The sequence below is a fragment of the Glandiceps talaboti genome, chromosome 14 (assembly GCF_964340395.1).
Source record: "Glandiceps talaboti chromosome 14, keGlaTala1.1, whole genome shotgun sequence".
In the NCBI taxonomy this organism is placed as follows: domain Eukaryota; kingdom Metazoa; phylum Hemichordata; class Enteropneusta; family Spengelidae; genus Glandiceps; species Glandiceps talaboti.
In genome coordinates, this window is record NC_135562.1 from 7,208,216 (window position 1) to 7,222,090 (window position 13,875).

The following is a 13,875-nucleotide window of genomic DNA, read 5'->3' on the forward strand; positions in this document are numbered from 1 at the left end:
GTGTGTGTGTGTGTGTGTGTGTGTGTGTGTGTGTGTGTGTGTGTGTGTGTGTGTGTGTGTGTTGTAATAATACATGATGAACTGTTTAACTTTTAGAATAAAAATCCGGGTATGGCCAGCCAAAGGCAAATTACACTTTTTGACGTTGGAGGCGCCATTGCAAAAATGGCCAAGTGCTATCGCGCATATTATGCATATCGAGTAGACTAAACTTACAACTTTTATCAAATTTGAAATATCATAAAACATTTCAATATAGAAAGTGTGACTCGAATAGTAATGCTTGTATGGTAAATAACCATAAATAACCATGATTTGCCTAATTAAAAAAAAAATCAAATTGATATTTGCTTATATAACAAAATTCTAACCGAAAATGGTTTTTGTCTCTACTTATCAAATCGTAATCAACCGCATTTTTCTTGGGAAGAAAGATTCAATATAGAAAATATATATTGATCATCAATTCAATCAACTGAAAAACATGTCTCACAGCCGTTGATATCTCGGCCACTTTTAGTAAATCTCGCGTGAAAAGTCTTCATACATAACTGCGCATGCGTTAGTGATGAGCTCAAAATATGGCGCGAATGTGAAGCTACCCGATTGTAAACATTATTGAACTTGGAAGTCCCGATCATAACACAAATACTCATAATCGTTCTTCGATATTATACATTTTAAAAAAAATATAATGGAGTTTGGAACAACAAAGAAAACTCGACGTAGGAAATCAGCGTTACTTACTGGCGATCGTCGACGAGGAGCGTACACTCACAACTTATTGTTTTACACCTCCCCACCGACAGACAACATATCCTTGGTAGAGTTTGAAGATTTTGCCATTGATCGGTTAAAAGGTAAGCGAAAATGCAATAATAACGTGCTGTTCTCGTGGTTGACGTTACTGTGTGTGTGTTGGGGGGGGGGGGGGTCACTCACGTTGACCTTGGCACTTGGATTCGTGGTGGGGACCCTGGGGTACAGGAGTGAGTGGGGATAGATCAGTGATCATGGATGTTTTTCAGTGCTTTTGATGGGGTGTGTGTGGTGGTGGTGGTGGTGGTGAGGGGTTGTTGTTGTTGTTGTTGTTGTTGTTGTAGTTGTTGTTAATGCAACTTACATATAATAGATTTCCAGACCATTTTAATTTTGGCATAGAATCCTGGTAAAGTACCCAGGAAGTCAGGTAGGTTTTACCATGATGGATGTATTGTATTGTATACTAATACTATTAGGGAGACTACTAATACATCTATGATTTTACCTACTTGTTTTAATTCTAAGTTACTCCGTCTACCCATTACAGAAACAAGATTTGAAATTTTACTCAGTGAAACTTGAAAGAGTCTCCAGCAAAGATAATGGAAATAGAAAGTGCCAAGTAGTTGTACTTGTAGCATTGTTTTTTCCCTTGACTTTTATCAGTCCAGATTTTGAACTCAAAGATAAAAATGAAATGTTTTTGAGTACGAACCCCAGAGCAATACAATATGCAGGCATTGTAAATAGATACCAGGTAAAAATTAAGAGAAGGAATTTATGAAAATTAAAATTTGGAAAATTATTTTTTATCAATTGCACATAACTGTAAATACTACTCTGGCAATTGAAAATGTGGTTTACTTGAGATAAACACAAACTAAAACTGTTGTTCGATGTGGTAGATTACACAAGTGGAGGATACTAGCAGTTCTAATATAATCACCCATCATCGCAAACCACAGCCACTTTTATGGCACCGTCGAAACTTGCCGTCTCATTATTTCGAAGTGTAACAGAAGAAATAAGAGCTCTGGTTTGCAAGAATGATAATCACCCTGTACTTGAGATAGTGTAAACATGGGAAGTCCCAAAATTGTACACTGCAAGATCACAGAAGTCATCAAAAATGCCACCCTACTATAATGAATACAATTTTGCAGTAGAACTAAAAAGGCTAAAATGAACTCTTATAACACAATCAAAACTCTAAGTTAGTTGGTAACAAAGCTACATGTTCACTGTTGTGATATAAGTTGTTACGATGTTTTTTGAATGAAAGTCCAATTGTTCTTGTCCTTCAGTTTTGAAGCATGTAGAATCTACTGGTATCAAATATGTCAGAGGTAATGAAAAATATCAAGAAGCCATGAAGCAGTTGAAAAAGACGATGCCAATAATGGTCAAAAATGTAAGTATTTATTATTCATATTTGTATAACTGTAGCCCAGATTACTCACACTGCATGCTATGATGGTCTCCAGTAAACTTTAAATTGAGGAATTTAACACGATGATGTATCTTACAGTGGTTTAGAAGTCTGATAGGGCTGAACAACACGACGCATCTTACAGTGGTTTAGAAGTCTGATAGGGCTGAACAACACAACATATCTTACAGTGGTTTAGAAGTCTGATAGGGCTGAACAATATGACATATCTTACAGTGGTTTAGAAGTCTGATAGGGCTGAACAATATGACATATCTTACAGTGGTTTAGAAGTCTGATAGGGCTGAACAATATGACATATCTTACAGTGGTTTAGAAGTCTGATAGGGCTGAACAATATGACATATCTTACAGTGGTTTAGAAGTCTGATAGGGCTGAACAACATGACGCATCTTACAGTGGTTTAGAAGTCTGATAGGGCTGAACAACACAACATATGTTACAGTGGTTTAGAAGTCTGATAGGGATGAACAACACAACATATCTTACAGTAGTGTAGAAGTCTGATAGGGCTGAACAATACAACATATCTTACAGTAGTTTAGAAGTCTGATAGAACTGAACAACACAACATATCTTACAGTGGTTTAGAAGTCTGATTGGGCTGAACAACATGACATATCTTACAGTGGTTTAGAAGTCTGATAGGACTGAACAACACAACATATCTTACAGTAGTTTAGAAGTCTGATAGGGCTGAACAACATGACGCATCTTACAGTGGTTTAGAAGTCTGATAGGACTGAACAACACAACATATCTTACAGTGGTTTAGAAGTCTGATAGGGCTGAACAACACAATGTATCTTACAGTGGTTTTAGAAGTCTGATAGGACTGAACAACACAACATATCTTACAGTGGTTTAGAAGTCTGATAGGGCTGAACAACACAACGTATCTTACAGTAGTTTAGAAGTCTGATAGGACTGAACAACACAACATATCTTACAGTGGTTTAGAAGTCTGATAGGGCTGAACAACACAACATATCTTACAGTGGTTTAGAAGTCTGATAGGACTGAACAACACAACATATCTTACAATGGTTTAGAAGTCGGATAGGACTGAACAACACAACATATCTTACAATGGTTTAGAAGTCGGATAGGACTGAACAACACAACATATCTTACAGTGGTTTAGAAGTCTGATAGGGCTGAACAACACAACATATCTTACAGTGGTTTAGAAGTCTGATAGGGCTGAACAACATGACATCTTACTGTGGTTTAGAAATCTGATAGGACTGAACAACACAACGTATCTTACAGTGATTTAGAAGTCTGATAGGGCTGAACAACATGACATATCTTACAGTAATTTAAAAGTCTGATAGGGCTGAACAACATGACATATCTTACAGTAATTTAGAAGTCTGATAGGGCTGAACAACACAACATATCTTACAGTGGTTTAGAAGTCTGATAGGACTGAACAACATGACATATCTTACAGTAATTTAGAAGTCTGATAGGGCTGAACAACACAACATATCTTACAGGGGTTTAGAAGTCTGATAGAACTGAACAAAAAAACAACATATCTTACAGTCTATAATGTTTTCTACAAATCTGGTAGTTGTCTTTCCAACCCATCACATTGAACACCATTACTATAACTAAACCTGATTATGTTACATTTTTTTTCATTTAATCTGATTATGTTACATTTTTTTCATTTAATATTTTGAAGTTTCAGATATTTCATTGTTTGTAGTATATTAATATGTAATTAAATATTCTCTATTTGTTTCAACTTTTATCATGTAAATGCATTCATATTTTCCATTTTCAGACCAACTTAGAAGATGAAGAAAGTGATACAATATATGACGACCGAAGGAAAGATCACATTTCACATTTTATCTTAAGACTGGCGTATTGTAGGTCGTAAGTAAAGTTTGCCTCGATAGCTGTCGCTGTCTTGTGTTCAGACAATAATCTGCATATCAAATATCCCTTATGAAAAATTTTATGAGTGTGTCCTCTTGTGTAAAATTTACATGAATTTCTCTATAGTGGGGAGAACACATCATGGCAGAAACATACCAAACATGGCAGGCTGTGTGGCAAGGATGGTGTATATAGATAGCATTATGATTTCTCTATAGTGGGGAGAACACATCATGGCAGAAACATACCAAACATGGCAGCCTGCGTGGCAAGAATGGTGTATATAGCATTATGCTTTCTCTATAGTGGGGATAACACATCATGGCAGAAACATACCAAACATGGCAGCCTGCGTGGCAAGGATGGTGTATATAGATAGCATTATGATTTCTCTATAGTGGGGAGAATACTGGGTAGGTACATTGTAAATAGTGGACTGTAGCCATTGGCTAATGCTTAGTGAATACACTGTAGATAAACTCTTTTTATGTGGTGATTGTTTACAGGGAGGAACTGAGAAGATGGTTTATAATGCAAGAGATGGATTTATTCCGTTATCGATTCCAACAAGAATCTAAAGAGAGTATTACAACATTCCTACAACAAAATAATTTACACTATGAACCTGTAAGTACACATCGATGACGGTATTACTTCTAATGTGAATTTGTGCATCTTTCTTACATTCCTCTTACAGTAAACATCTCTTCAGCGGAGAAAATGTATTTATTGCCAACCAAGATTGGCTTTTAGAAGTAGAAGTGTTTTGAGATTGTTGGAAGTTCACGGTCAAAGCTTCATGATGTTGATGTACATATTTATGTGATTTCTTTTTAAACAGATTCCAGATAAAGAAAAAGTAAAGATTGCCAAGAAGTTGGCAGATTCTAGTTATAATATGTCAGTTACTACGGTGGATAACACAGATTTCTTCAAGGTTAGTAGTTTCTTTTACATATGATTTGAGATGCCTTGATGATAAAGTGTCCGATTTTAATGGTATGATTAGTTTAGATGGCGAAGAAATATGACTCTGAAAATACAAATCCCACGAACAATTGGTCTGTAAGGGACGGTTGCATGGTGGTACATAAACTCAATAAACGAACTTTCTTCATTTAGGCCAAAACCCCCTCTCAACAACTTCACAAGTGCGTCACTGACACCTTTTTTTATGATGTAAACCATGGTGAAATTTGTAGCAGTCACACCACTACGATTGTTGTCATGTAAAAGCTGAAAACACAGGAAACACATTCTTGCTTGGTGCTATATAGTCCATATTTTCTGTTCAAAGACAATAACTTGGCTTGAGTATGGTATAATGTATTGTGTAGCTAACATGTATGTCTATTATATCATGTGATACCTGTAGGTTCCATTTATTGAAGCTTTGGATTTAGTCAAGTCAAGGAAAGTATACCTAGAAAGAGTAAGTATAATCTCTTCTCAGTTTCATTTATCTTAGGAGTGAGATCAATAGTTCAATGTAGGATAAAAAATGCACTTCTTTTAGTTTTGGGTAGGATGGATTCAGCATTTTCTAATCCTTCCCAAGAAAGTGCATCTAAATACATTGATCTGAAAAGCAAATTCTGAGTACAACACATGACATCATGCTATGTTTTATCTGTTCACCACTGCAGGGATTTGCCTAGTATGTATGATTCTAAATCATATTTGGTTTGTTAAACTTTGTTCATTAGCGCAGGAATTTGCCTATAAACCTAATATGATTTGGTTTGTTGTTTGTTATTTCAAGGCTATGCCTATGTACCGAGATCTGACTTGGTTTGTTGTCTGTTTGTCATTACATGGCTATGCCTATGTACCGAGATCTGACTTGGTTTGTTGTCTGTTTGTCATTACATGGCTATGCCTATGTACCGTGATCTGACTTGGCTTGTTGTCTGTTTGTCATTACAGGACTATGCCTATGTACCGAGATCTGACTTGATTTGTTGTCTGTTTGTCATTACATGGCTATGCCTATGTACCTAGATCTGACTTGGTTTGTTGTCTGTTTGTCATTACAGGGCTATGCCTACGTACCGAGATCTGACTTGGTTTGTTGTCTGTTGGTCATTACAGGGCTATGCCTACGTACCGAGATCTGACTTGGTTTGTTGTCTGTTTGTCATTACAGGGCTATGCCTACGTACCGAGATCTGGCTTGGTTTTTTGTCTGTTTGTCATTACAGGGCTATGCCTACATGTATGTATCGTGATCTGACTGGGTTTGTTGTATGTTTGTCATTACAGGGCTATGTCTATGTACCGAGATCTGACTTGGTTTGTTGTCTGTTTGTCATTACAGGGCTATGCCTACGTACCTAGATCTGATTTGGTGTCTATTATCCTGAGTGCTTTCAGATCTAATTTATCCCATGCACTGGCTGTAAGTACATATAATAACTTTATACTGTAAAATTATCATGTGTGAACAGACACTCTATTGACTGCTAGCTAACTTGGAGATACAACACTACATATACTCTAGTTACTGAGAGTTCTGAGCATTTATAGGTTTCTTATGGGTATTATTAATAATTACTGCTTGAACAGTTCAACTTAGAAAAAAAAACATTGGGCTTTTGATCATTCCTGTTAGACGATGCTCATCAGAATGACAAATTCTATAGTTCCAACTGACCACTAGGTGGCGGTATGATCAGCCGATTGTAGATGTTTGGTAGTTCAAATCCCCATCTCTGTTGATCTTGGGATTATAGCATCTGATGTTGATAACCTTCCCACTAGATTGAAATCTCTGTATTAAAAAAAGTTAAACTGATCGTGATTTGTAATTTTTGTAATCTTTTGAGCTACCAAGCTGATGAATATATGCCAATATCTTGTTTCCTAGGTAACAGCAAGAGCAGTGCCATATTTGGAAGAGGACAGTCGCTTATTACCAATGTTGACATCACTGAGTAAACAATACTTGGGTCAAGATTATACCAGTAAAAAAGGACCAGGAGAGAAAATATCAATTGATCAAATTGATTCTGTGAGTTTTTACCTGGTTATCTTATGTATTGTGATATTCTCCCTGAACATGTTAGTTTGTGAATGTTTGTGTTTCTATTCATGTAGCCATCTATCATTTTGCTACTTTGAAACTATTGTTATTTTTTTTTATTTTGTAGCTTTCTAAGAAGTCCTTCCCACTATGTATGAGACACCTACACGAATCATTGCGACAAGAACATCATTTGCGCCACTGGGGGCGTATGCAGTACGGTTTATTCCTCAAAGGCATCGGTATAACCCTGGATGATGCCCTGAGATTCTGGAGGTCAGAGTTCGCCAAGAAAGTTGACCCAGACAAGGTAGGTCAAATATACCTGGATTTCCCAAGTTCATCAGCAGGGGTTCTCACATTTCAAAATCTTATTGTTATACAGTGTAGCATGGATCAATTTTTAAAAGGAATGTACCAACATTTGCTTAAGACTTTCATACATACGCCGTATAATTTACATGAACCAACATTTGTGCAGAAATAATTTCCCTAAGTTTTCATGAACTGAAATTATAGATCTCAAGAGCTTAACGCTTGAAGAATGGATTACATAGCTATTAGACTTGCTGAAGTCTGTTTTTTTTAATTCCTTATTTGAGTAAAATGTTTTTTCAACACAAGTGTGTTCTTTTGTGTGAAACAGCAACCTCAGTGAGTGGTTGCAAAGTTCCAGTCTTCCAACCGTTTGCTGCCAAGTCCATATGTAAAAAAGGTATAAATGTTTTATCATAACTAAAGGGTGAGATCAATAGATCAATGTACATGTAGGATGAAAAACTAAATTATAAATTTTTAAATATATATAAGATTTTCCAAAAAAAACCCAACTGTGGCTGTTTCTTTTACATAATCTATTTTTTAGACACTAATCATTTCAACCTCTTCCCTGTTCTCACTTTTAGTTTGATAAGTCGTATGCGTACAATATACGTCATAATTATGGCAAGGAGGGCAAGAGAGCTGATTATACTCCATATAGTTGTATGAAGATTATTATGAGTAATGCACCTGCTACAGGAGACTTCCATGGTAAGCTAATATCATGTCATACTATCATAGTGTGTCAGAGACTTCCATGGTAAGTTGATCATGTCATACTATCATAGTGTGTCAGAGACTTCCATGGTAAGCTGATCATGTCATACTATCACAGTGTGTCAGTGACTCCCATGGTAAGCTGATATCAAGTCATACTATCATAGTGTGTCAGAGACTTCCATGGTAAGCTGATCAAGTCATACTATCATAGTGTGTCAGAGACTTCCATGGTAAGCTAATATCATGTCATACTATCATAGTGTGTCAGAGACTTCCATGGTAAGCTAATATCATGTCATACTATCACAGTGTGTCAGAGACTTCCATGGTAAGCTAATATCATGTCATACTATCATAGTGTGTCAGAGACTTCCATGGTAAGCTAATATCATGTCATACTATCACAGTGTGTCAGAGACTTCCATGGTAAGCTGATCAAGTCATATCCCTCATCTATCCATGATATACAATAGGCCCTCATTGAGTTGCTCGTCTTGTGTTGGGCCCAAAACCACAACCCCTGCTTGTAAGGTTTGGACTTAAGATCTATATGTGTAAACTTTATATAACCTCTCACTGACTACACTTGAGATTTATCATAAACAAATTGGAGCAATTCATTGATATGGGAGTGTTGTTGATAACGTGACAACTATGATGACACATTGATTTTTGACACAGATTGAGTCTACTTACCACATTGTACAATCACATTACTGTACCTCCATCCAGGGTTTTCACTAACTTTTAGAGAGGGGGGGGGGGGCAAGTCAGAAAAGTGGGGGGGACCAAACAACTGTGGAATGTTACAGTAATAACGCAACAATAACCAATCACTGCTCAAGTTTGTACAAATTATGATATGGGTATGTATGCTGGTATAATCTATCTGTCATAGTTTGATTCTGGAAGTCATTAAGAAAAGTTATCTTTCAGTTACATAAACAAACTAAAAAAGTTTGGTAAATGGCCGCAATGGGACAAGTAGTCAGCTGTATGGCCATTGGCCAGAACTCAGTGAAAAACACTGTTTATAGCCGCAATGGGCAAGTAGCCAGCTGTATGGCCATTGGCCAGAACTTGGTGAAAAACACTGTTTATAGCCGCAATGGACAAGAAGCCAGCTGTATGGCCATTGGCCAGAATTCAGTGAAAAACACTGTTTATAGCCGCAATGGACAAGTAGCCAGCTGTATGGCCATTGGCCAGAACTCAGTGAAAAACACTGTTTATAGCCGCAATGGGCAAGTAGCCAGCTGTATGGCCATTGGCCAGAACTTGGTGAAAAACACTGTTTATAGCTGCAATGGGCAAGTAGCCAGCTGTATGGCCATTGGCCAGAACTCAGTGAAAAACACTGTTTATAGCCGCAATGGGCAAGTAGCCAGCTGTATGGCCATTGGCCAGAACTTGGTGAAAAACACTGTTTATAGCTGCAATGGGCAAGTAGCCAGCTGTTTGGCCATTGGCCAGAATGCAGTGAAAAACACTGTTTATCCAAGTAAAAACATGATCAATATTTATTGAAAGGGAATGCCACTCCAGGAAATAGAGACATTTTCATACACTATGGGTTGTGGAGAGTCATTTCATGATTTTACATCACCTACAATTACTTGTGATTTCAGAGAAACATCAAGTTGTATTTCGTCTTGGAGTGGTGTTTGTCTTTAAAAGTCATAGAGTAATATTTCAGTGTTTTGATTGATTTATACAGGGTGTCCATTCCGTCACTTTGATCCTAATTTACTAAAACAGAGACTTGGTTCATACGGTGTATCTAAGGAAGGCATAACTGAGGTAGGGAAAGTATCCTGTACATCAATTCTTCAGATTTTGTTTGTTTGGTTACATTTTCTTTGATTGTAATATCCTTCCCAATGTTCTCTTTAGCCCCCTAATGGACACAGCCCGGAGGGGCGTATACGTTAGGTTCCATCCTCGGCCTTTGACCTTGACAAACATTTTCAAAGTGAAATGACTGAAATGTTTCTTTCTATGTTAACTCAAGAAGTTGAATACACAAAGACTCCATTTGAATGTGTATACAATATAAATAAACAAAGGAAGCTTTCTTTTTATACCTTGACCTTTGACTTTGACCTCCATGTTCAAGGTCAAATGAAATATTGGTCAATAAATTATGAAGTTTTGTATCTAGAGACACCATTCACATTTGCACAATAACTTTTGCCATACAATACACCAGTTTGGGTGCTATGTCTTCAGTGAAGGCTTGTTCTTTTAGCCAAGGAAAATATTAATGATGTAATGGTCTCTCACTGTTAATGGAAGAAAAGCACTGAAAATAAGCTTTACACCATGAGGTTTTTCTGGTTAAGTGACATCATTGTGACTTTAGTGAGGTTATTATCATAATGTATAATGTATGGCATCTGTTTAAGACTTCTTTTTGTGTTATTGGCCACTGTTATGTCGGTATTGAGAAAATTCTTGACTCTTTTCTAGATAATGGGTTTCGTAAGTGGAGGCCACTATCAGTTAGCTTGTACCAAATACTTTGATCTTACACATAAGGTAAGTATTGCAACACTATTACAACCTGCAAAGAAAAAGACACCGATGTGTTTGCCAGAATAAAGTGAGCCTAGGAAAGATTTCATGCAAAGGCAAAATTTGGTAAAAACAACAAAGCAACTGATACAAAAAACAACAGCAGATGCCTTTAATGTAGGTTCATGCAATGCTTTTGTCTGTTGGTTTATATCTGTTGAAGTTATAATGTAACAGGAACAGTCGTACTTACGTAGCCGTATGTTTGAGGATTGGGTATTTATTTTGGATTTTTAGTTTACAAAACAATTTTATTGTGGTTTGCTACTTGACAAATCTATATGAAAACACATTATGTTAAGTCTGTGTTTGTAACTCAATAAATTGCTAAAGATTGATAAATGTGTAAATGTTTGTTATTGTACGTACAATAACAAACTCTTCACACATTGTTTAGCTTTTTGCAATGTATTGAGTTACAAACACAGACTTGGTCTTTGTTGTTTCACATTGAGTTTTCAAGTAGGAAGCCATGACAAAATTGTTTTGTAAACTAAAAATCCGAAATAAATAACCAATCCTCATCCATATGACCAATTTAATGTTATAATGTCTATCAGTAAACAGAGTTATATGATCTGGACTTCTGTGGTGTTTATACTTTGATAAGTTACTGGCACTAATTATATTGTATGTCTTTGCAATGAACCTTCACTCATTCCTGCTTACCACAAGCAAGCATATGCATCTGTGCTTTTTTTTTTGCGGGTTGCAGCTCCCTGTATCAGTGTGGTTATAACTCAGAACCAATCTAATTAAAATCTGATATAGTGAATATGGCAGAAGATTAGTGGAGTCAGGACACATATTGTTTCCTTTGACCTCAGATACCATTGTTTCATTCTTTCTGATTGTGCAATGAGTTAGCAAGGATCGTCAATATATTGACTTTTATTCCAATTCCAATATAATGAATTCCGATTTGTGATTTTCTTTTTCAGTTGGAAGACTCTGGTTTAGGTTTGAACCATCCTAATCAATATTTTGATGAGAGTCAAAAGATATTGAATCCCACAAGCCATGAAAACAAAGGTGAGTGAAAATTAGCTATTTCAACTAGTGAGGGCGCCCTATCAGAAATGCCCATGTTTTATGTACTCCTTTTTACTCTGTTGTCATCTTTGAAATCAGAGTTTGTAAAACATACAACACTTGCAGCAGTTGTCTAGACATACTGCTGATCAGAATGTTGTTTTATCGGTGGTGGAAAATTAAAACAGGTTTTGAAAGTGCCCAAAAGATGTCTTATTACACTATCAAACTGACTGATATTGATACAAAAGAATAGCTGGTGCCACTGATGTAGATTCATGCTATGCTTTTAGCAGTTTGTTTATGTCACTGTAAAACATAGTCATATCATTATATACCATGTGACTAACTTGCAGACAAAAGCATGGCATAAATCTACTTCAGAGGCAATTGCTATTGTTTTTGTGTCAGTGTATGTTAGTTTGGTAGTGTGATAAGGAGAAGACTTTTTGCCACTTTTCAAAATCAGTTTTAATTGTCCACCACTGATAAAACGGTGTTCTGATCAGTATCTCTAGACAACTGCTGCAAGGGTTCTACTGTAAACCTGGAATTTGGAAATTTTTGTCGAGTATATGGTGAGTGTCACATTTTCCTTTCCAAAATTTGCCATGGTGGCGCTCTACTTCCTGTCTGTGTGTACCTTGGGGGTGTACATGGTATAGGTTACTCAGTTAATCATAGAGCACTGCTGCTTTCCTAGATGTCTGAACAATACGAAAAACATCCCTGATTTACACTTCTACAGAATACCAAGGGACAAAACTCTTAAGAAATGGTACTATGAGGTGTTGATACCCCAATTTGAGCAGGGGTGCTGTATTCTCAATTTCCTGTTTGAAACCTGCAATGACTTATTAGAGGCTACATCTGTGGTATGAATATTCATGATATGCAAAGTATCACTGTTAAGGGAATTCATTGTTTATTCTAATCTTGGGAAATAGTAGAAACTTACAACTTAATTACTTTTTTCATCTTATCAGGTTCACAATTTAGCCAATCAAACTCCCAGAAGCCAATGAGTCAGAGAAGCACACCTTATTCCCAAATATCTACCCAGGGTTCCCAGCAGGCAGCAAAGGTCAAGAACGAGGTACAAGATGAGTTTGATGACTTAGAGATGAGTTATGAGGAGTTTGACAGCATGGTGGCAGAGGCTGAGAAGAAGGCAGATGAAACGTCATAAATGTAGTGTTGTGGACTTCGGATTTATGAACACAGAATTATTTTAAAAGCAAAATTATTAGCCTAGTCTACCTTATGTTCAATTGTGTAGAACACTTTTGTATAATAAATACTGACAGTAAATAAAAATGTATAACTTAGTGAACGTGTGCTCATATCTGCTTTTGTTTCAAACTACATGCACATGTGTGTGTGTGTGTATGTATGTATGTATGTATGTATGTGTGTGTGTATGTATGTATGTGTGTGTTTGTATGTATGTATGTATGTATGTATGTATGTATGTATGTGTGTGTTTGTGTATGTATGTATGTATGTATGTATGTATGTGTGTGTGTGCTTGTATGTATGTATGTATGTATGTATGTATGTATGTATATATGTGTGTGTGTGTGTGTGTATGTATGTATGTATGTATGTATGTGTGTGTATGTGTTGATAGATGTGTCTCACTGGGGAGAACAGTGCTCAATGCATTCAAATCTCAACCGAAGAATAGCCACTCGGGCATACAATTAGTTATGTTTATGAAAACAAACAAAACAGATAAATAAATAGATTAATACCGACAAGCATCAACAAGAGAGTAATAAATCATTATCAACTACAAAAATTACTATACTTTCCTAATATGTTCGAAATGGTCACAATTGTACATACCCCACAATTGTGATCATTTCATGTATAGGGAAAACATATAGTAATTCTTGTAGTTGATAGTTACTCTCTTCTTGTTACTTGTCAGTATCTATTTTTTCATTCATTCATTCATTTATTTATTTGTTTTTTTGTTTGTTTTCGTAAACATAACTAACTACACCTGAGTGCCCTGTGCTTAAATCTATAGTAAGTAAATTCACAACTCTCCATGATTTTGAGTTGTAATTGACCTTCATTGAGCTTCTTATACTG

The 13,875-nt window shown here is 36.3% G+C and overlaps 1 protein-coding gene across 1 annotated transcript; it reads left to right on the forward strand.

The window, feature by feature from the left end:
- The first annotated feature begins 682 nt into the window (after nt 1-682).
- Nucleotides 683-12,964, forward strand: LOC144445674 (DNA primase large subunit-like). The gene is made up of 14 exons (XM_078135311.1): nt 683-860; nt 2,067-2,173; nt 4,009-4,103; nt 4,613-4,733; nt 4,948-5,043; nt 5,482-5,538; nt 6,424-6,504; nt 6,973-7,116; nt 7,256-7,438; nt 8,034-8,160; nt 9,887-9,969; nt 10,639-10,707; nt 11,685-11,779; nt 12,775-12,964. Exons 1-14 carry the CDS (start codon nt 695-697, stop codon nt 12,962-12,964), a joined length of 1,614 nt encoding a protein of 537 aa, XP_077991437.1. The 5' UTR covers nt 683-694.
- The last annotated feature ends 911 nt before the right edge of the window (nt 12,965-13,875 follow it).

Bases quoted from the DNA above. Each gene is read 5' to 3' on its own strand.
- LOC144445674 (XM_078135311.1), top strand. From the start codon at position 695: ATGGAGTTTGGAACAACAAAGAAAACTCGACGTAGGAAATCAGCGTTA. The intron at 5,539-6,423 runs GTAAGTATAATC...TTGTCATTACAG, and splicing joins GGAAAGTATACCTAGAAAGA to GGCTATGCCTACGTACCTAG. The intron at 7,117-7,255 runs GTGAGTTTTTAC...TTTATTTTGTAG, and splicing joins CAATTGATCAAATTGATTCT to CTTTCTAAGAAGTCCTTCCC.